The 23,319-nt window shown below is 42.0% G+C and overlaps 1 protein-coding gene across 5 annotated transcripts in view; it reads left to right on the forward strand.

Moving 5' to 3' along the window:
* Positions 1-23,319, forward strand: part of Dpp10 (Dipeptidyl peptidase 10) — a 788,027-nt gene that overhangs the window by 717,896 nt on the left and 46,812 nt on the right. For all 5 annotated transcript variants that reach the window (XM_071671396.1, XM_071671390.1, XM_071671391.1 and 2 more), the window contains 3 exons: positions 2,927-3,111; positions 4,363-4,504; positions 8,833-9,046. In XM_071671396.1, coding sequence (XP_071527497.1) covers positions 2,927-3,111; positions 4,363-4,504; positions 8,833-9,046 — 541 coding nt within the window. The remainder of the gene's footprint in view (positions 1-2,926; positions 3,112-4,362; positions 4,505-8,832; positions 9,047-23,319) is intronic.

Consider the following 23,319-nt stretch of genomic DNA (forward strand, 5'->3'; position numbering starts at 1 on the left):
GGCAGGAGGATGAAAGGAGGGCAAGGAATAGAGTGAATCATTCCCTCTCATTTTTTTAATTTTCCAAAAGAACGAACAGAGAAGGGGGCCAGGTGAGGATATTCCCCCAAAGGCCCAGTCCTCTGTTCTTAACGCTACCTCGCTAATGCAGGAAAAGGCGAATAGTATGAAAAAAAAAAGAATATATATATATATATATATATATATATATATATATATATATATTTTTTTTTTTTTGCTTTGTTGCTGTCTCCCGTGTTTGCGAGGTAGCGCAAGGAAACAGACGAAAGAAATGGCCCAACCCACCCCCATACACATGTATATACATACACGTCCACACATGCAAATATACATACCTATACATCTCAATGTACACATATATATACACACACAGACATATACATATATACACATGTACACAATTCATTCTGTCTGCCTTTATTTATTCCCATCGCCACTTCGCCACACATGGAATAACATCCCCCTCCCCCCTCATGTGTGCGAGGTAGCACTAGAAAAAGACAACAAAGGCCCCATTCGTTCACACTCAGTTTCTAGCTGTCATGTAATAATGCCCGAAACCACAGCTCCCTTTCCACATCCAGGCCCCACAGAACTTTCCATGGTTTACCCCAGACGCTTCACATGCCCTAATTCAATCCATTGACAGCACGTCGACCCCAGTATACCACATCGATCCAATTCACTCTATTCCTTCCCCGCCTTTCACCTTCCTGCATGTTCAGGCCCCGATCACTCAAAATCTTCTTCACTTCATCCTTCCACCTCCAATTTGGTCTCCCGCTTTTTCTTCCCTCAACATTTGACACACTTATTCTGTTTGTCAATCTTTCCTCACTCATTCTCTCCATATGTTCAAACCATTTCAACACACCCTCTTTTGCTCTCTCAACCACACTTTTCATTTCCACACATCTCTCTTACCCTTGACTGGAGCTTCATTTTCCCATGTCATCTCAGCTGACATAAGAAAATTATCAGTTTTATTGATTATCAGGTTACCATATCCTGTCTGTTTTAGATAGGTTATTTTATCTTGATTGCAGTGTTGCTTTTGCTTCACTTTATTGATGAAAGACAATTAATGAATTCCTGAACTAAGTTCTGAGTGCTGTGCTTTCTTCATTATGAAATGTTTCAGGAAGGTTGTACATTTAACCCATTATCTGTGTACCTTGGGTTTTCATACATCCATTTGTATGTCACTGAAGGCCAAACTGATTTAGAAAGATTTAGAAAACTTAGAATTGCCCTTTTTATACAGATTGAAGCATGACCTTAGATAGTATCACCATAATTTTATAGTCTTCCAGTGTTTGACCATATTAGAGTTGATACCATATCCACCATATTGAACAGATATTGAATTATGGTTTGTAACTTTACAAATGACCCTATTGACTAAGAGTTGATGGGCAGTAGCTTTGTAAGTGGTGTCCTCCAGGTGAGGAGAGAAGAAGGAGAGAATAGGACTTGTGGAGATAAGGTGTGTCAATCTCAGGTTCCATGTAATTCAGTTATATTGCCTCTGTGGAACATTATAGATACTTTGATGTGTTGCACAAATGATATTTGTTACATGAGTAATTTGTATACCTCCATGTTCATCATCACTTAGTTTGAACTAGAGTTTCATTGATACTACCCTATGGTCCCAAATGATTCTTGACACAGTATGCATTCAGATAGATGTTCAAGATGTGTTATTCTGGAGTGACAGTAAAAGGGACAGGTGTAAAACTAGGGAAGCAGGTGTAACATAGTTTATGGTAAAATGGTACCTCTCCTTACCCTCCTGTCCCATGATTTATGCCCAAATAGTATATGCCTCCTCAGCAAGAGTTAAACCTCAGTCACAAGAGAAATGGGAATCTTCTGTATAGATGAGTGATAAATATACCAGACATATGAAGTTTCCACTTGTTGTATAACAGTGGAAAATTGACAACTTTCAGTACTGTAGATTTCAGTAATTACAACCTTAGTCCTTCCACATGGGTTTGTATCCATGGTTAATGTTTATAAGCTGGGTGCCTTCTGTTACTGTCTAGGTAGCAGATGGCTTTATAGATATCCCACCATCTCCTCAGAATATTACTATCTGAAGCATTTCACTTTTTTCATCAGAGAGGAAGAATTAAGTTTTAATGTTAGGAGAAAATTTATTTGATAGATGCATGAAAAGCCACTCCAAATGGTAAATTTCTTTCTCCTGTCCCATTAGAATTTCATGTTAGAGTGAGAGCTAGCTGCAAGATAGGAGGGTTTGGAAAGGAAGGAGCATTGTCCTGAAGATGGGGAGAGAAGTTATGTTGTGAATGTTATCATTACTCCTGTGCCTAGGCCAGGGATTTCATATGATTTCAAATGTTTCCTCTTTGATCAGCTTTGCCCCCAGCTACAATAACTTTGCAAATTTTGCTCAGCTTTGGATGTGGCCATCCATACATAAAAGGAAGGTGTCTATCCTTATGTCAGAGAAAGCTCTGCTATTCATATGCATCATGCAACTGACTCTTTGCTGCAAAAAATCTTTTATCAAATAAAATCTGGTTATGTTTTGCTTATATATGCCTATTATATATTCTTCATTCCTTTACTACAATTTTCTTCATTCCTTACCAACATCTTCCCTTTAATTCTTCACTTATTTTTTACTTTATTGAGTCATATTGAGTCATATCTTTGTCGGCTGAACATTATGAAGGTCTCTTCAAAACACTTTTAAAACTTAACCCTTGTTACTTTATTTGATGTTGAATGGGTCAAAGGAAATTAAAAGGTTGAGTGTTTATCTCTAAAATGGCAAGCAACAGCTTTTAGAAATCTTTTCTCCTTTCTGTACCTGATTATTTAATTTATGGTGGCACTAAAGGGATGCTGTCTATAGCATTATCCTCCCCAGATGGTCTACACCCTGGACGATTACAGTGAACTAAGGGAGAGGGTTGAGGAAATGGCCATGCCTCAGGTACAGACCTTTCGTGTGGAACTAGAGGGTGACAACACCTACACCTACCATGTCCAGCTCTTTCTTCCTCCAGGACTGAGAGAGGATGAGATCACCACTTACCCCATGGTTGTTCACACGTAAGTACTTAAATTAGTGCCAAGCAATGTAGTTACTTTGGAAAAATCACCTGAACTTCTGATTATTGATACATAGATACTCACACTATAGTTCAGCATAACTCAGGTTTCTTTGGAAAGATATGATATCCACTTTTTCTGTGAGTGTTTTCAGAGGGCCTTTGTTTTGGTGGTAGATATGCTTTGCTTAATTTGGAGGATAGAATTATCACTTGCTAAATGGTTATCCATACATTACTAATCATATGAGTACTCTGCCACATTTTGAGTAATTTTGAGAAAATAAGATAACTACGTGCCTTTGATTGTCTATTGTAGTCTGCATACAGGTAGTCTTTCTTTCTAGGTTCTAATCACTAAGGGTGATTGATAAGATAATTGATATCCTGAAGTTAGAAGACAGTTCTTACTGGACTCTACCTTCAAGTGATTGTGCTGCAAGTGAGAGCACATCTTTATGGGAAAGCTGTATATTTTCAGTAAAAAAGGGATATAGTATTATTGAGGATGATCCCACTCCAAAGGTGTCTTTCATTTCCTTGCTCCTACATTGGAGTGCATCGTTGAAGCTTTTGAAGCCCCATAAAAGGAGTCCATGGATTGCATAATACACTATTGATGATAAGAAAACAAGATTGTATGTAGCTTTCAAGTGCAAGAGTCTTTTTGTGCTTACATATCTTTTGGAACTTGAGCAAGATAAGTTCATAATTTTTTACTTAGAATGAAAAGTAAGAAAGGAATTTATTTCATATTATAATAGTGATGGATAGTTTTTTTGCAGCTGTAGGGATATTGAATAAATTTTGTCAATTTTCTATAAGGGTAAAAGTACATTTCCAATATAGTTTGATAACTTTTCTACAACTGACACATGTTTGGCTTGTAGTTCTACACTTGACATCCAGGAACACTTATAACAAAATTACACTTAAAACTGAAGACCAAAGTTGATATACAAGGTTACACCTGCAAAACAGTACCACACCTTCACTGCAGATCTGTACCTTGTACAAAGGTTGACATCACACATTCAGAGCCAAAACTTATGTGTATTATATGTGGCACACTATGCTACATTTAACAGACAAGGCTAAGCTTGACACAACAGACCATACTTAACACATGAGATGACACTTGATGTACAACATCTGATATTTAAGGATACATCTAATATAAAAAGGCTTACTTGGCTTAGTATCAACTTTAATTCAAGACAGTTATTTTGCTTGTCCACCAATGATTTTTCAGTTATGCAGCACCTGGAGCGCAAGCAGTAACCTCCAAAATGAGGATCTCATGGGGCACCTACTTAGCTTCCAGGAAGGACATCATATATGCTATGATAGATGGCCGTGGCTCAGGTTTTCAAGGTGACAAGATCAAGCATGAGGTGAGGCTTTGACATTGGTTGAAAGGGAAGATGCTATCATGGTAGAGTGAATGACTGACCATGACAGATGGAGGGCTGCAATGCCAGAGAAGTAGAACTGACTTTCATAGGCAAGGAGTTTTGATCCTGTTAGAGGGGTCAGAGGTTTACAGTAATAGGTAGGGGTGGGTAGAACGTATGGAAATGGGGTACTCACTACTGGAAAAGAAGAATAGTTCAGCACATTAAGAAGGGAAAGAATGCAGACACTGCTGAGGAGAAAGAAAGGTCATTGTTGGGTTCAGAGTAGAGGGGTAGAGGAGGGATACCATTGCTAAAGCAGAGGAAGGAAGAAGTTAACACCAGAAGAAGAAGGTATGGCTGAGGCTGGTAGAGTTGGATGGAAAGCTGGCATTCATAAAAGGAAGGGAGGGCTGACTTTGGTGAACATGTAAAAGGGAATGGGATACTTGTTAGAAGAAAAGTGGCTAATATTGGTAGGGAGAGAGCAAGTTGAGGTTGATACAGGTGGTGAAGGAGTTTTAACTGTTGGAAAGGGATGATTGACACTAATGACGAAGAAGAGCAAACATTAATGAGGATTAAAAGGGTACTGACACTTGTAAGAAGGGAAAGGAATTTAACGCTTGGAGAGGGAGATAGAGCTTACTCTAGTGGTCACAGATTAGGAGTGATGGCGCAGGTAGGCTGAGATTAGGAACAGTGACACTGGTGGGCAAAGATTAGGAGGGCTGGTTCTGGTAAGCAGAGTTTAAGAAGGCTGACCCTTCATGAGAGGGAGGACTGACGATGTTATTAAGGTGTAGAGGTCAGGTTAGATGACATGTTGGAAGGGATGAATGGCTGATACTGGTAAGAAAGTATGGAGCCTGACGTTGATTAGTGGGAGGGGATGCAGAAAACTGGTAGAATAATAGGCGATAAAAATTACAATGCTGGAGAAAACTGAAGAATGACTCTGCTAGTAGAAAAAAAGCTAACATCTAAACAGAGAAAGTTACCATTGATAGAGAATTTAGGATGATTGACATTAGGGGAAGGAAAGAGGATGAAGGAAAGCCAAACACTAATGGGGATTAGGAGCTGGTGCTAATGAGAAAGCATGCATTACTGACTTTAGCAGAGGGTAGAGAGAGGGCTGTTTTTGTAGGACAAAGTGCATATTGCTGGGAAGGGAAGGATAACTCTGCTGGGGAAAAGAAGTGGTGAGGTTAGTTTCCAGTGTTTAGCTAACGCTGATAGAGAGACAGTGAGAGTTTGTACCATTAGGGAGGGTTGGATGTCATTACTGTGTTACAAGGATGACTGCTATTACCAGGAATTGGAGGAGAGCTATTACTGATGAGAAAGCAGGAAAGACTGATACTAATGAGGAGGGAGAGAAGGAAGGCTGATATTGATAGGGAAAGAAAAAGAAAGGGCTGGCACTCATGGCAGGGAAAACAAGGAGAGCTAACACTTGTGTAAGAAGAAAAAAGACACTGAGAATTGAAGTGTTGACTCTTAAGTGGGGAGGGATGCTGCTGCTAGAACAGGTTATACAGGTAGGCAGATAGAATTGGTAGAAAAGGAGGGCTGACACTAGTGGGAAGGGATACCTGTCATTCCTACAATTGTAGGATGGGTTTACAGCAAGCACTGTCTGGAAAGGTCAGACACTAGTGGGAAGGGTGGCCTGAAACTAGTGGGATGAGTAGGGTACAGTAGCAAGGAATAAGAGAGGAAGGAAGGATAAGGAGGATTTGAAAGATGGTTGCCTTAAATTGGGAGGGAGAAAGGGCTGGTACATTTGGAAAAGGAAACATCTAACAGAGATAAAGAGGGAGAGAGGATAAACTTTGTTAGAAATAGAAAGTGGGATGAGTCTTTTGGGGATGGAGAGAAGGCTGCCTCTCTTGGAAATTAAAAAAAGGCCCAGTTCTGGTGAGCAGTAAATGAAGGGCTGATTGTACGCTGGGGAGAAATAATAGTGTTGGAAGAAGGGCTTACTGTCTTTGACAGTAGTGGATGATGCTGGTTGTAAGAGGGGCTGACAGTTAAAGAGAGGCAAGGCAGATTGAAACTGTAGTGGAGGCAGGGAGTACAGGAAGCTAATACTCCTGATAAGAAGCATGAGAATGAAAGCTGATTGTTGTGGAAAGGGGAAAAAGTAAGACTGATGAAGTGGTAGGAAGGGCTCATTTCTGGGTAAGGAGCTATGGTACTGCATATGGAAAGGGCTTACACAAGTTGGCAAGGGCTGACAGTTAGGGGCAAGGAAGGGAGAGCTATTTCAGCTATGGAAAAGAAAAGATTTTGGGAGTGTGAAAGACTAGGAAGGAAGCTTAACAACATTGGGTAGGTAGAGGGACAAGGCTGATAATTTTCATGGAAGGGGATTGTATGGCCATATTGAGGAGGAAAGAAAGGTTGATTCTGTTTGGTGGAAGGACCAAGTACAATTGGGGAGGGATGAAGAGCTGTCTCTGGTAAGCAGGAAGCAAGACTTTTATAACCGTGGGAAGTGGGGGGGGGGGGGGGGGGGGGCACTGATGGGAATTTAGGAATGGACATTATTAGCAATTAAGACTGATGTAACACTGAGATAGCTCTCAGAATGTAGAGCTGACACTAGTAGAAGGGACGACAATTGGTTGAGAGTTTAAGGAATGGAAGAAAGGAGAGTACCAGACACTAGTGGATAAGTAGTAAGGAAGAAAGGGCTGACACAGAGGAGTTGGAGGGTTTATGCATTTAAGGAAAGGGAAGGCTAACACTACTAGGGAGGGAAGGAAGGAAGAGCCAGCAGTGGTAGGGAGAGTGAGGGCTCACACTGATAGAGAGGAAGGATGGATGGCAAGGTTGACATCCATAGTAATGGAGGGAGGACCGACAGTTGTAGAAAGAAATGGTGAGCCGTGAATTGTAGGGGTTGCAGAGGAATTTAAACTGCTGGAGAGTTTGGGCTGGTCAGGAAGGTTTATTATAGAAAGATATGAAAAAAGAGAGAGTTGTGGGAAGGGAAAAAATAAGAGTTCATGCTGATGCTGATAGAAATAGAGAAGGCTGACTCTGTTAAGGGACCTGACACTGGGAGGTTTGGAGGGATAAAGGGGTGATTGACAGGAAAGGAAAGAACTCCGACACTGTTAGGGAGGAGAGAATTGACAATGCTCAGAAAGGAAGCAAAAATAAATTGTTTGGGAGAGACAAGTTGACACTTAGGGAGGGCAGGGGAACTGATGCTCCCAGAAAGGGAAGAAGAGAATGTGTTTAGAGATGGAGGAAGAAGGAACACTGACATAGCTTTACACACAGAGGAGAATTGACATCTTTAGGAAGAGGGGGAGAAGGACTGACACTGTTTGGGAGGGTAGAAAACTGACACAGGAAAAGTAGAGCTAACTGTAATGGAAGGAAGGCTGATATTGCTCTAGAGGAAATGAGGAATGACAGCTTTAGAAAGGGTTGGAGGACATTACTAAAGAGGAAAAAAGAGAAGTTGACACTTTTGAGGATGAGGTGCTGATGGGAATTTAGGAGATGAAAGAGGAATGGCTGATAAATGAGAAGGAAGGTTGGGAGAGAGAAACCAAATGTTTACTTAGATATGCATAGGAAGGAGGAAGACCTTTTGAAGAAGGGAGTGATGGATCATTGACACTAGTGGAGTAAATTTAAGTAAGGGGGGGAACTGCTGGCTTTAGTGGGGAGGGAGTGATGGAAGTGCGGCTGGCATTATTGGTGAGAAAGGCAGGAACGACTCTGCTGGAGAGGGACTGAAGAAAACTGCATACTGCTGGGAAGGGAAGGCTGGAGAGCTGAAATTGGGGTGACAGGGTAGGTTGGTAGGGTTAACACTGATGGGATTAAGGGAGGGCTTAACTGAGAGTGGTGAAAAGGGAGAGAGAGTTTGCCTCTGCTTGAAGATTCATACTTGGATAGGATCTTCCTTGAGAGACTTTTAAACATTAGTACTGATAAGTTACTAACTTCAGATTTGATTCTTTTAAAATTATGTAATGGTGTCTTTTAGGTGTTCACTAATCTTATGGGTAAGTATACTTATGTGGAAGTTTCTTTATTGGACATGCGATTGAGTCATTAGCTTACACATTTTTCTCAAAGAAAATTGAATTTTTTGGACCAGACCCTTAGCTTATATCTTACTTTTCATTTATCACGTCAAGTGTGCCATATCCATCAAAAACATCTTGATTATTTTTCTATCCATGGATATTATACCTGTGACTCATTTCATTTACATTCACCATTCACTGTTTATGTGTTCTCCTTTTGATTTAACAAGTGAACCTTCCTCCACTAACACCCTACATATGTTGGATCAGGTGTACCATGCTCTGGGAGGAAAGGAGGTTGATGACCAGTTGGCAGTTGCTCGTTACCTTCGTGACAATCTGCACTTTGTTGATGAGCGTAGGATTGCCATATGGGGATGGAGTTATGGTGGGTATGTTACTACCATGGCCCTGGCACGTGATGCAGATGATGTCTTCAGCTGTGGCATTGCAGTCGCACCTGTTGCTCGCTGGGAACACTATGGTAAGTCTCTGCTACTCAGCACTGTTCCAGGCAAAGAACTTTGGCATTGATGATTAACCCAGGCATTTATTGCTACTGATACTGTCCCAGGTTCTGAACAGTTTACTTTAAACTTGATACTGTTCCAGGTACTCTGAAATCTCTCAGGTTTGGTACTTGTCCCAGATACAGAGCAGAACCCCATTTGTTTAACATTGAGTGCTTTCTTGAGCATCACACAGGAACCCAGGTTGAATTAGCCTTGTTGCTTATCTTTATCAAGGTGCTGAACATTATCATTGGAATTGCACTATGTTGTAGGTAGTGGTCTATGCTCCAGCTTTGTCTCCATTGTAGAGCATATGAAGAACAGTGCTATGATATTGGACCTGCTAAATGTATAAATTGTAGCTACAGTTTACTCATTGTCTCTGTGATTTTTTAAAACTTTTGTTTTTCTGGTGATGCTCAACAATAAAATTCCTATATGAGAATATGAGCTACCAGTGATTGAAGTAAAAGAATTAGCTTTTAAGCTTTTCACAGAACTATTGAAGATATTTGTTATATTATGGTTGCTAGTTGGCTTAAAGTGAGTTTTGCAGCAGCAATCATATTATATAACCTGAAAATGCAGTATACAAAGAGTATGGGTACATCAGAGCATTTTTGATGGAATGTAAGATGATTTAGAAACTAGTTTCTGTGAAATGTAGAAGTGGGCAAAACTATATTTTTTCACATACATAGGTAATGGGGAAAAGTGGGTTACATGAAAGTACTAAACAATACTTTTATTTTAGCTGTTCTGTTATTCTGTGTATACAAAAGCAAGCTCCTTTGGATGCACCCTTGTTAGCAGAACCATGGTAAGAGGACACAAACAGATGACAATAGCTTAGATTTTTTTTTTTTTTTTTTGCTTTGTCGCTGTCTCCCGCATTTGCGAGGTAGCGCAAGGAAACAGACGAAAGAAATGGCCCAACCCACCCCCATACACATGTATATACATACGTCCACACACGCAAATATACATACCTACACAGCTTTCCATGGTTTACCCCAGACGCTTCACATGCCCTAATTCAATCCACTGACAGCACGTCAACCCCGGTATACCACATCGATCCAATTCACTCTATTCCTTGCCCTCCTTTCACCCTCCTGCATGTTCAGGCCCCGATCACACAAAATCTTTTTCACTCCATCTTTCCACCTCCAATTTGGTCTCCCACTTCTCCTCGTTCCCTCCACCTCCGACACATATATCCTCTTGGTCAATCTTTCCTCACTCATTCTCTCCATGTGCCCAAACCATTTCAAAACACCCTCTTCTGCTCTCTCAACCACGCTCTTTTTATTTCCACACATCTCTCTTACCCTTACGTTACTTACTCGATCAAACCACCTCACACCACACATTGTCCTCAAACATCTCATTTCCAGCACATCCATCCTCCTGCACACAACTCTATCCATAGCCCACGCCTCGCAACCATACAACATTGTTGGAACCACTATTCCTTCAAACATACCCATTTTTGCTTTCCGAGATAATGTTCTCGACTTCCACACATTCTTCAAGGCTCCCAGGATTTTCGCCCCCTCCCCCACCCTATGATCCACTTCCGCTTCCATGGTTCCATCTGCTGCCAGCTTAGATACATTTGTAAAATAAGACTGAAAATAAGGTAAATCTCAGCCACTAGAGAATGTTAGTTTAAGTTTACAAATGTTTCTTTTTTATTATGATTTTCTTTTTCCTCCCTTACTTTACCCCACATCTTTCCTTCTCACTTTTGGGAATCATTGTAGATTTGTTAAACTTACTTGAAAGTGAACCCCATTTATCTAACACTGTTCTGCTAAATAAGATATTGTTACAGTTGCTACAGTGCTTAAAAGAATTGCTCTACATAAAATGTTTCCATAGTTTGTTTGATTTTTTTACAATATTGATCCTTTTGAAATGGCCTTGGATTCATTGTATGGGCCCCCTTACCCCCTCAGTTTCCTGACATATGTAGTTGATGAGTGAGGAGAGGCTGACTAAGAGGATGTACATGTCAGAAGTGGAGGGAACAAGCTGAAGAGGAGAACCAGTCTGGAGATGGGAGGATGGTGTTAAATACATTTTAAGTGATTGAGGCCTGACTCTGCAGAAGGTATAAGGTTTACACAAGGGTAGAGCAATTGGAGTGACATGGCATACAGGAGGCACCGTGCTATAAGAGGACTGGATCAATGCATACAAAGCAGTTAGGGAAACCTCAGAAAGGTTTTTCTAGTTTCAGTGCAATATGCAAAACAGCTAGAGATTGGATGTGGGCAAATGAGGCATTTTCTTCATGTTTTCTGGATGCTACCTTGCTGTGCAGGAATGACAAACAAGTATGAAAAAAGTTTATTCATCCTTCATTGCTGTTTCTTGCATCAACGAGGTTCTGCTAGGAATAGACAGAAAGAGGATGGTTTACCCCACGTCCACTTTACCTATCATATGTGATGTACTAAAACCACAGTCCCCATCCACAACCAGGCCCCATAGACATTTCCATAGATTCTCCTGACTGTTTCACAAGCCCTAGTTCAGTCCATTGATAGCACGTTGACCCTGGTATACCACATCATTCTTTCTATTCCTTGCACGCCTCTCCCTCATGTATGTTCAGGCTGCGATCACTCAAAATCTATTTCACTCCATCCTCCCACCTCCAATTTGGTCTTCCGCTTCTCCTTGATCCCTCCACCTCAGACACATATATCCTCTTTGTCTCTTTCCTTACTCATTCTCTCCATATGTCCAAACCATTTCAACACACCCTCTTCTGCTCTCTCAACCACACTATTTCCACACATCTCTCTTACCCTTTCATTACTTACTTGATCTAACCATCTCACACCACATATTGTCCTCAAATATTTCATTTCCATCGCATCCACTTTTCTCCATAAAACCCCATATATAGCCCATGCCTCGCAACCATACAGTATTGTTGGAACTACTATTCCTTCAAACATATCAATTTTTGCTCTCCGAGATAACATTCTCTCCTTTCACACATTCTTCATAGCTCCTATAACCTTTGCCCCCTCCCCCACCCTGTGACTTCTTTCTGCTTCCATGGTTCCATTCGCTGCTCAGTCCACTCCCAGATACCTAAAACACTTCTTTTTCTCCAATTTTTGCCATTCATGCCTACATCTCAATCAATTTGGCCCTCATCCCAACTGAACCTAATAACCTGTGTATATATATTTCTTCTTCATAGTTGATCATTGTTTCCCATATTAGCTAGCCAGCACCAGGAGCAGATGAAGAAAGGCCACATCTCCACAAACCCATTCTTTAGCTTTTTTTTTATTGTTATTATAGTAGCTGTCTCCCGTGTTAGCAAGGTAGCACAAGGAAACAGATGAAAGAATGGCCCAACCCACCCACATACACATGTATATACAGAAAAGCCCACACACACTCATATACATACCTATACATTTCAACGTATACATACATATGCATACACGGACATACATTATATACTTGCTGTCTTCATCCATTCCTATCGCCACCCTGCCACACATGAAATGGCACCCCCCTCCCCCTGTGCGTATGCGAGGTAGTGCTAGGAAAAGACAACAAAGGCCACATTCATTCACACTCAGTCTCTAGCTATCATGTGTAATGCACTGAAACCACAGCTCCCTTTCGATATCCAGGACCCACAAAACTGTCCACGGTTTACCTCAGATGTTTCACATGTCTTGGTTCATTCTATTGACAGTACGGCGACCCTGGTATACCACATCGTTCCAGTTCACTGTATTCCTTGCATGCCTTTCACCCTCCTGTATGTTCAGGCCCCAATCACTCAAAATTTTTTCACTCCACCCTTCCACCTCCAGTTTGGTCTTTCAGTTCTCCTTGTTCCCTCCACCTCTGACACATATATCCTCTTTGTCAAGCTTTCCTCACTCATTCTGTCCATGTGACCAAACCATTTCATACACCCTCTTCTGCTCTCTCAACCACACTCTTTATTTCCACACATCTCTCTTGCCCTTTCATTACTTACTCGATCAAACCACCTCACACCACATATTGTCTTCAAACATTTCATTTCCAACACATCCACCCTCTTCCGCACAACCCTATCTATAGCCCATGCCTCACAACCATATAACATTGCTGGAACCACTATTCCTTCAAACATACCCATTTTTGCTCTCTGAGATAATGTTCTCTCCTTCCACACATTCTTCAACACTCCCAGAACCTTCGCCATCTCCCCAACCCTGTGACTCACTTCCGCTTCCATGGTTCCATCTGCTGCTAAATCCACTCCCAGATATCTAAAACTCTTCACTTCCTCCAGTTTTTCTTTGTTCAAACTTACCTCCCATTTAACTTATCCCTCAACCCTAATGAACTAAACAACCTTGCTCTTATTTACATTCACTCTCAGCTTTCTTCTTTCACACACTTTACCAAACTCAGTCACCAACTCATGCAGTTTCTCACCTGTATCAGCTACCAGTGCTGTATCATCAGCGAACATCAACTGACTCACTTCCCAAACCCTCTCATTCACAACAGACTGCATTTCTAGCAACTTGCCTCCCACACCATATAATCTTAATACCTCCTGCACTATATACTCTTCATACCTCCCACAGAGCATCTCTATCATCTCTTATCATATTCTTTCTCCAGATCCATAAATGCTACATACAAATCCATCTGTTTTTTAAGTATTTCTCTCATACATTCTTCAAAGCAAACTCCTGATCCATACATCCTCTACTACTTCTGAAACCACACTGCTCTTCCCCAATCTGATGCTCTGTACATGCCTTTACCCTCTCAATCAATACCCTCCCATGTCTCAGGATTACTCAACAAACCTATACCTCTGTAATTTGAACACTCACCTTTATCCCCTTTGCCTTTGTACAATGGCACTATGCATGCATTCCGCCAATCCTCAGGCACTTCACCATGAACCATTATTTATTCATTTTATTTATTTTCATATTATACTTTGTCGCTGTCTCCCGCGTTAGCAAGGTAGCGCTAGGAAATGGACGAAAGAATGGCCCAACCAATCCACATACACATGTATATACATACACGTCCACATATGCACATATACATACCTATACATCTCAACGTATACATATATATACACACACAGACAAATACGTGAACCATACGTACATTAAATATCCTTCCCAACCAGTCAGCAACACAGCCGCCCCATTTTTTGATAAATTCCAGTGCATTGCTATCCATACCCACCACCTTGCCATCTTTCATCTTTTGCAAAGCTTTCTCTATGTGTGTATATATTATATTTTCTTTTTTTTATTTTGCTTTGTCGCTGTCTCCCGCGTTTGCGAGGTAGCACAAGGAAACAGACGAAAGAAATGACCCAACCCACCCCCATACACAATGTATACACACACACGTCCACACACGCAAATATACATACCTATACATCTCAATGTACACATGTATATACATACACAGACACATACATATATACCCATGCACACAATTCACACTCTCTGCCACCATTCACTCCCATCGCCACCTCGCCACACATGGAATACCTTCCCCCTCCCCCCTCATGTGTGCGAGGTAGCACTAGGTAAAGACAACAAAGGCCCCATTTGTTCACACTCAGTCTCTAGCTGCCACGCAATAATGCCCGAAACCACAGCTCCCTTTCCACATCCAGGCCCCACACAACTTTCCATGGTTTACCCCAGATGCTTCACATCCCCTGATTCAATCCACTGACAGCACGTCAACCCCGGTATACCACATCGATCCAATTCACTCTATTCCTTGCCCTCCTTTCACCCTCCTGCATGTTCAGGCCCCGATCACACAAAATCTTCTTCACTCCATCTTTCCACCTCAGATTTAGTCTCCCACTTCTCCTCGTTCCCTCCACCTCCGACACATATATCCTCTTGGTCAATCTTTCCTCACTCATTCTCTCCATGTGCCCAAACCATTTCAAAACACCCTCTTCTGCTCTCTCAACCACGCTCTTTTTATTTCCACACATCTCTCTTACCCTTATGTTACTTACTCGATCAAACCACCTCACACCACACATTGTCCTCAAACATCTCATTTCCAGCACATCCATCCTCCTGCGCACAACTCTATCCATAGCCCACGCCTCGCAACCATACAACATTGTTGGAAGCACTATTCCTTCAAACATACCCATTTTTGCTTTCCGAGATAATGTTCTCGACTTCCACACATTCTTCAAGGCTCCCAGAATTTTCGCCCCCTCCCCCACCCTATGATCCACTTCCGCTTCCATGGTTCCATCCGCTGCCAGATCCACTCCCAGATATCTAAAACACTTCACTTCCTCCATTTTTCTCCATTCAAACTCACCTCCCAATTGACTTGACCCTCAACCCTACTGTACCTAATAACCTTGCTCTTATTCACATTTACTCTTAACTTTCTTCTTTCAAACACTTTACCAAACTCAGTCACCAGCTTCTGCAGTTTCTCACATGAATCAGCCACCAGCGCTGTATCATCAGCGAACAACAACTGACTCACTTCCCAAGCTCTCTCATCCCCAACAGACTTCATACTTGCCCCTCTTTCCAAAACTCTTGCATTCACCTCTCTAACAACCCCATCCATAAACAAATTAAACAATCATGGAGACATCACACACCCCTGCCGCAAACCTACATCCACTGAGAACCAATCACTTTTCTCTCTTCCTACACGCACACATGCCTTACATCCTCGATAAAAACTTTTCACTACTTCTAACAACTTGCCTCCCACACCATATATCCTTAATACCTACCACAGAGCATCTCTATCAACTCTATCATATGCCTTCACCAGATCCATAAATGCTACATACAAATCCATTTGCTTTTCTAAGTATTTATCACATACATTCTTCAAAGCAAACACCTGATCCACACATCCTCTACCACTTCTGAAACCACACTGCTCTTCCCCAATCTGATGCTCTGTACATGCCTTCACCCTCTCAATCAATACCCTCCCATATAATTTACCAGGAATACTCAACAAACTTATACCTCTGTAATTTGAGCACTCACTCTTATCCCCTTTGCCTTTGTACAATGGCACTATGCACGCATTCCGCCAATCCTCAGGCACCTCACCGTGAGTCATACATACATTAAATAACCTTACCAACCAGTCAACAATACAGTCACCCCCTTTTTTAATAAATTCCACTGCAATACCATCCAAACCTGCTGCCTTGCCGGCTTTCATCTTCCGCAAGGCTTTCACTACCTCTTCTCTGTTTACCAAATCATTTTCCCTAACCCTCTCACTTTGCACACCACCTCGAACAAAACACCCTATATCTGCCACTCTATCATCAAACACATTCAACAAACCTTCAAAATACTCACTCCATCTCCTTCTCACATCACCACTACTTGTTATCACCTCCCCATTTGTGCCCTTCACTGAAGTTCCCATTTGCTCCCTAGTCTTACGCACTTTATTTACCTCCTTCCAGAACATCTTTTTATTCTCCCTAAAATTTGATGATACTCTCTCACCCCAACTCTCATTTGCCCTTTTTTTCACCTCTTGCACCTTTCTCTTGACCTCCTATCTCTTTCTTTTATACGTCTCCCACTCAACTGCATTTTTTCCCTGCAAAAATCGTCCAAATGCCTCTCTCTTCTCTTTCACTAATACTCTTACTTCTTCATCCCACCACTCACTACCCTTTCTAATCAACCCACCTCCCACTCTTCTCATGCCACAAGCATCTTTTGCGCAATCCATCACTGATTCCCTAAATACATCCCATTCCTCCCCCACTCCCCTTACTTCCATTGTTCTCACCTTTTTCCATTCTGTACTCAGTCTCTCCTGGTACTTCCTCACACAAGTCTCCTTCCCAAGCTCACTTACTCTCACCACCCTCTTCACCCCAACATTCACTCTTCTTTTCTGAAAACCCATACAAATCTTCACCTTAGCCTCCACAAGATAATGATCAGACATCCCTCCAGCTGCACCTCTCAGCGCATTAACATCCAAAAGTCTCTCTTTCGCGCGCCTGTCAATTAACACGTAATCCAATAACGCTCTCTGGCCATCTCTCCTACTTACATAAGTATACTTATGTATATCTCGCTTTTTAAACCAGGTATTCCCAATCATCAGTCCTTTTTCAGCACATAAATCTACAAGCTCTTCACCATTTCCATTTACAACACTGAACACCCCATGTACTCCAATTATTCCCTCAACTGCCACATTACTCACCTTTGCATTCAAATCACCGGGTTATATATATATATATATATATATATATATATATATATATATATATATATATATATATATATATATATATATTCTTCTTCTTCTTCTTCTAAACTATTCGCCTTTCCCCGCGTTAGCAAGGTAGCGCTAAGAACAGAGGACTGGGCCTTTGTGGAATATCCTCACCTAGCCCCCCTTTGTTCCTCCTTTTGGAAAATGAAAAAAAACCGAGAGGGGAGGATTTCCAGCCCCCCGCTCCCTCCCCGTTTAGTCACCTTCTACGACACGCAGGGAATACTTGGGAAGTATTCTTAATCCCCTATCCCCAGGGATAATATGGATGTTTTGGCTCTGTGTGAAACGAAGCTCAAGGGTAAAGGGGAAGAGTGGTTTGGGAATGTCTGGGGAGTAAAGTCAGGGGTTAGTGAGAGGACAAGAGCAAGGGAAGGAGTAGCAATACTCCTGAAACAGGAGTTGTGGGAGTATGTGATAGAATGTAAGAAAGTAAATTCTCGATTAATATGGGTAAAACTGAAAGTTGATGGAGAGAGGTGGGTGATTATTGGTGCATATGCACCTGGGCATGAGAAGAAAGATCATGAGAGGCAAGTGTTTTGGGAGCAGCTGAATGAGTGTGTTAGTGGTTTTGATGCACGAGACCGGGTTATAGTGATGGGTGATTTGAATGCAAAGGTGAGTAATGTGGCAGTTGAGGGAATAATTGGTATACATGGGGTGTTCAGTGTTGTAAATGTGAGAGAGTATCATTAAATTTCAGGGAGAATAAAATGATGTTCTGGAAGGAGGTAAATAAAGTGCGTAAGACAAGGGAGCAAATGGGAATTTCAGTGAAGGGCGCAAATGGGGAGGTGATAACAAGTAGTGGTGATGTGCGAAGGAGATGGAGTGAGTATTTTGAAGGTTTGTTGAATGTGTTTGATGATAGAGTGGCAGATATAGGGTGTTTTGGTCGAGGTGGTGTGCAAAGTGAGAGGGTTAGGGAAAATGATTTGGTAAACAGAGAAGAGGTAGTAAAAGCTTTGTGGAAGATGAAAGCCGGCAAGGCAGCAGGTTTGGATGGTATTGCAGTGGAATTTATTATAAAAGGGGGTGACTGTATTGTTGACTGGTTGGTAAGGTTATTTAATGTATGTATGACTCATGGTGAGGTGCCTGAGGATTGGCGGAATGCATGCATAGTGCCATTGTACAAAGGCAAAGGGGATAAGAGTGAGTGCTCAAATTACAGAGGTACAAGTTTGTTGAGTATTCCTGGTAAATTATATGGGAGGGTATTGATTGAGAGGGTGAAGGCATGTACAGAGCATCAGATTGGGGAAGAGCAGTGTGGTTTCAGAAGTGGTAGAGGATGTGTGGATCAGGTGTTTGCTTTGAAGAATGTATGTGATAAATACTTAGAAAAGTAAATGGATTTGTATGTAGCATTTATGGATCTGGAGAAGGCATATGATAGAGTTGATAGAGATGCTCTGTGGAAGATATTAAGAATATATGGTGTGGGAGGCAAGTTGTTAGAAGCAGTGAAAAGTTTTTATCGAGGATGTAAGGCATGTGTATGTGTAGGAAGAGAGGAAAGTGATTGGTTCTCAGTGAATGTAGGTTTGCGGCAGAGGTGTGTGATGTCTCCATAGTTGTTTAATTTGTTTATGGATGGGGTTGTTAGGGAGGTGAATGCAAGAGTTTTGGAAAGAGGGGCAAGTATGAAGTCTGTTGGGGATGAGAGAGCTTGGGAAGTGAGTCAGTTGTTGTTCGCTGATGATACAGCGCTGGTGGCTGATTCATGTGAGAAACTGCAGAAGCTGGTGACTGAGTTTGGTGAAGTGTGTGAAAGAAGAAAGTTAAGAGTAAATGTGAATAAGAGCAAGGTAATTAGGTACAGTAGGGTTGAGGGTCAAGTCAATTGGGAGGTAAGTGTGAATGGAGAAAAACTGGAGGAAGTAAAGTGTTTTAGATATCTGGGAGTGGATCTGGCAGCGGATGGAACCATGAAAGCGGAAGTGGATCATAGGGTGGGGGAGGGGGCGAAAATCCTGGGAGCCTTGAAGAATGTGTGGAAGTCGAGAACATTATCTCGGAAAGCAAAAATGGGTATGTTTGAAGGAATAGTGGTTCCAACAATGTTGTATGGTTGCGAGGCGTGGGCTATGGATAGAGTTGTGCGCAGGAGGATGGATGTGCTGGAAATGAGATGTTTGAGGACAGTGTGTGGTGTGAGGTGGTTTGATCGAGTAAGTAAGTTAAGGGTAAGAGAGATATGTGGAAATAAAAAGAGCGTGGTTGAGAGAGCAGAAGAGGGTGTTTTGAAATGGTTTGGGCACATGGAGAGAATGAGCGAGGAAAGATTGACCAAGAGGATATATGTGTCGGAGGTGGAGGGAACGAGGAGAATTGGGAGACCAAATTGGAGGTGAAAAGATGGAGTGAAAAAGATTTTGTGTGATCGGGGCCTGAACATGCAGGAGGGTGAAGGGAGGGCAAGGAATAGAGTGAATTGGATCGATGTGGTATACCGGGGTTGACGTCCCGTCAGTGGATTGAATCAGGGCATGTGAAGCGTCTGGGGTAAACCATGGAAAGCAGTGTAGGTATGTATATTTGCGCGTGTGGACGTATGTATATACATGTGTATGGGGGTGGGTTGGGCCATTTCTTTCCTCTGTTTCCTTGCACTACCTTGCAAACGCGGGAGACAGCAAAAAAAAAAAAAAAAAGAAAATATATATATATATATATATATATATTTTTTTTTTTTTTTTTTTTTTTTTTTTTGCTTTGTCGCTGTCTCCCGCGTTTGCGAGGTAGCGCAAGGAAACAGACGAAAGAAATGGCCCAACCCACCCCCATACACATGTATATACATACGTCCACACACGCAAATATACATACCTACACAGCTTTCCATGGTTTACTCCAGACGCTTCACATGCCCTGATTCAATCCACCGACAGCACGTCAACCCCGGTATACCACATCGCTCCAATTCACTCTATTCCTTGCCCTCCTTTCACCCTCCTGCATGTTCAGGCCCCGATCACACAAAATCTTCTTCACTCCATCTTTCCACCTCCAATTTGGTCTCCCTCTTCTCCTCGTTCCCTCCACCTCCGACACATATATCCTCTTGGTCAATCTTTCCTCACTCATTCTCTCCATGTGCCCAAACCATTTCAAAACACCCTCTTCTGCTCTCTCAACCACGCTCTTTTTATTTCCACACATCTCTCTTACCCTTACGTTACTTACTCGATCAAACCACCTCACACCACACATTGTCCTCAAACATCTCATTTCCAGCACATCCATCCTCCTGCGCACCACTCTATCCATAGCCCACGCCTCGCAACCATACAACATTGTTGGAACCACTATTCCTTCAAACATACCCATTTTTGCTTTCCGAGATAATGTTCTCGACTTCCACACATTCTTCAAGGCTCCCAGAATTTTCGCCCCCTCCCCCACCCTATGATCCACTTCCGCTTCCATGGTTCCATCCGCTGCCAGATCCACTCCCAGATATCTAAAACACTTTACTTCCTCCAGTTTTTCTCCATTCAAACTCACCTCCCAATTGACTTGACCCTCAACCCTACTGTACCTAATAACCTTGCTCTTATTCACATTTACTCTTAACTTTCTTCTTTCACACACTTTACCAAACTCAGTCACCAGCTTCTGCAGTTTTTCACATGAATCAGCCACCAGCGCTGTATCATCAGCTAACAACAACTGACTCACTTCCCAAGCTCTCTCATGCCCAACAGACTTCATACTTGCCCCTCTTTCCAAAACTCTTGCATTCACCTCCCTAACAACCCCATCCATAAACAAATTAAACAACCATGGAGACATCACACACCCCTGCCGCAAACCTACATTCACTGAGAACCAATCACTTTCCTCTCTTCCTACATGTACACATGTCTTACATCCTCGATAAAAACTTTTCACTGCTTCTAACAACTTTCCTCCCACACCATATGTTCTTAATACCTTCCACAGAGCATCTCTATCAACTCTATCATATGCTTTCTCCAGATCCATAAATGCTACATACAAATCCATTTGCTTTTCTAAGTATTTCTCACATACATTCTTCAAAGCAAACACCTGATCCACACATCCTCTATCACTTCTGAAACCAGACTGCTCTTCCCCAATCTGATGCTCTGTACATGCCTTCACCCTCTCAATCAATACCCTCCCATATAATTTACCAGGAATACTCAACAAACTTATACCTCTGTAATTTGAGCACTCACTCTTATCCCCTTTGCCTTTGTACAATGGCACTATGCACGCATTCCGCCAATCCTCAGGCACCTCACCATGAGTCATACATACATTAGATAACTTTACCAACCAGTCAACAATAGAGTCACCCCCTTTTTTAATAAATTCCACTGCAATACCATCCAAACCTGCTGCCTTGCCGGCTTTCATCTTCCGCAAAGCTTTTACTACCTCTTCTCTATTTACCAAATCATTTTCCCTAACCCTCTCACTTTGCACACCACCTCGACCAAGACACCCCACATCTGCCACTCTATCATCAAACACATTCAACAAACCTTCAAAATACTCACTCCATCTCCTTCTCACATCACCACTACTTGTTATCACCTCCCCATTTGCGCCCTTCACTGAAGTTCCCATTTGCTCCCCTGTCTTACGCACTTTATTTACCTCCTTCCAGAACATCTTTTTATTCTCCCTGAAATTTAATGATACTCTCTCACCCCAACTCTCATTTGCCCTTTTTTTCACCTCTTGCACCTTTCTCTTGACCTCCTGTCTCTTTCTTTTATACATCTCCCACTCAATTGCATTTTTTCCCTGCAAAATTCGTCCAAATGCCTCTCTCTTCTCTTTCACTAATACTCTTACTTCTTCATCCCACCACTCACTACCCTTTCTAATCAACCCATCTCCCACTCTTCTCATGCCACAAGCATCTTTTGCGCAATCCATCACTGATTCCCTAAATACATCCCATTCCTCCCCCACTCCCCTTACTTCCATTGTTCTCACCTTTTTCCATTCTGTATTCAGTCTCTCCTGGTACTTCCTCACACAAGTCTCCTTCCCAAGCTCACTTACTCGCACCACCCTCTTCACCCCAACATTCACTCTTCTTTTCTGAAAACCCATACAAATCTTCACCTTAGCCTCCACAAGATAATGATCAGACATCCCTCCAGTTGCACCTCTCAGCACATTAACATCCAAAAGTCTCTCTTTCGCGCGCCTGTCAATTAACACGTAATCCAATAACGCTCTCTGGCCATCTCTCCTACTTACATAAGTATACTTATGTATATCTCGCATTTTAAACCAGGTATTCCCAATCATCAGTCCTTTTTCAGCACATAAATCTACAAGCTCTTCACCATTTCCATTTACAACACTGAACACCCCATGTATACCAATTATTCCCTCAACTGCCACATTACTCACTTTTGCATTCAAATCACCCATCATTATAACCCGGTCTCGTGCATCAAAACCACTAACACACTCATTCAGCTGCTCCCAAAATAAATATATATATATATATGAAATGTTTTGGGCACATGGAGAGAATGAGTGAGGAAAGATTGACCAAGAGGATGTATGTATCGGAGGTGGAGGGAAAGAGGAGAAGTGGGAGACCAAATTGGAGGTGGAAAGATGGAGGGAAAAAGATTTTGTGTGATCGGGGCCTGAACATGCAGGAGGGTGAAAGGAGGGCAAGGAATAGAGTGAATTGGATCGATGTGGTATACCGGGTTTGACATGCTGTCAGTGGATTGAATCAGGGCATGTGAAGCGTCTGGGGTAAACCATGGAAAGCTGTGTAGGTATGTATATTTGCGTGTGTGGACGTATGTATATACATGTGTATGGGGGTGGGTTGGGCCATTTCTTTCGTCTGTTTCCTTGCGCTACCTCGTAAACGCGGGAGACAGCGAAAAAAAATAAA

Source organism: Panulirus ornatus, chromosome 16, assembly GCF_036320965.1.
Source record: "Panulirus ornatus isolate Po-2019 chromosome 16, ASM3632096v1, whole genome shotgun sequence".
Lineage (NCBI taxonomy): Eukaryota > Metazoa > Arthropoda > Malacostraca > Decapoda > Palinuridae > Panulirus > Panulirus ornatus.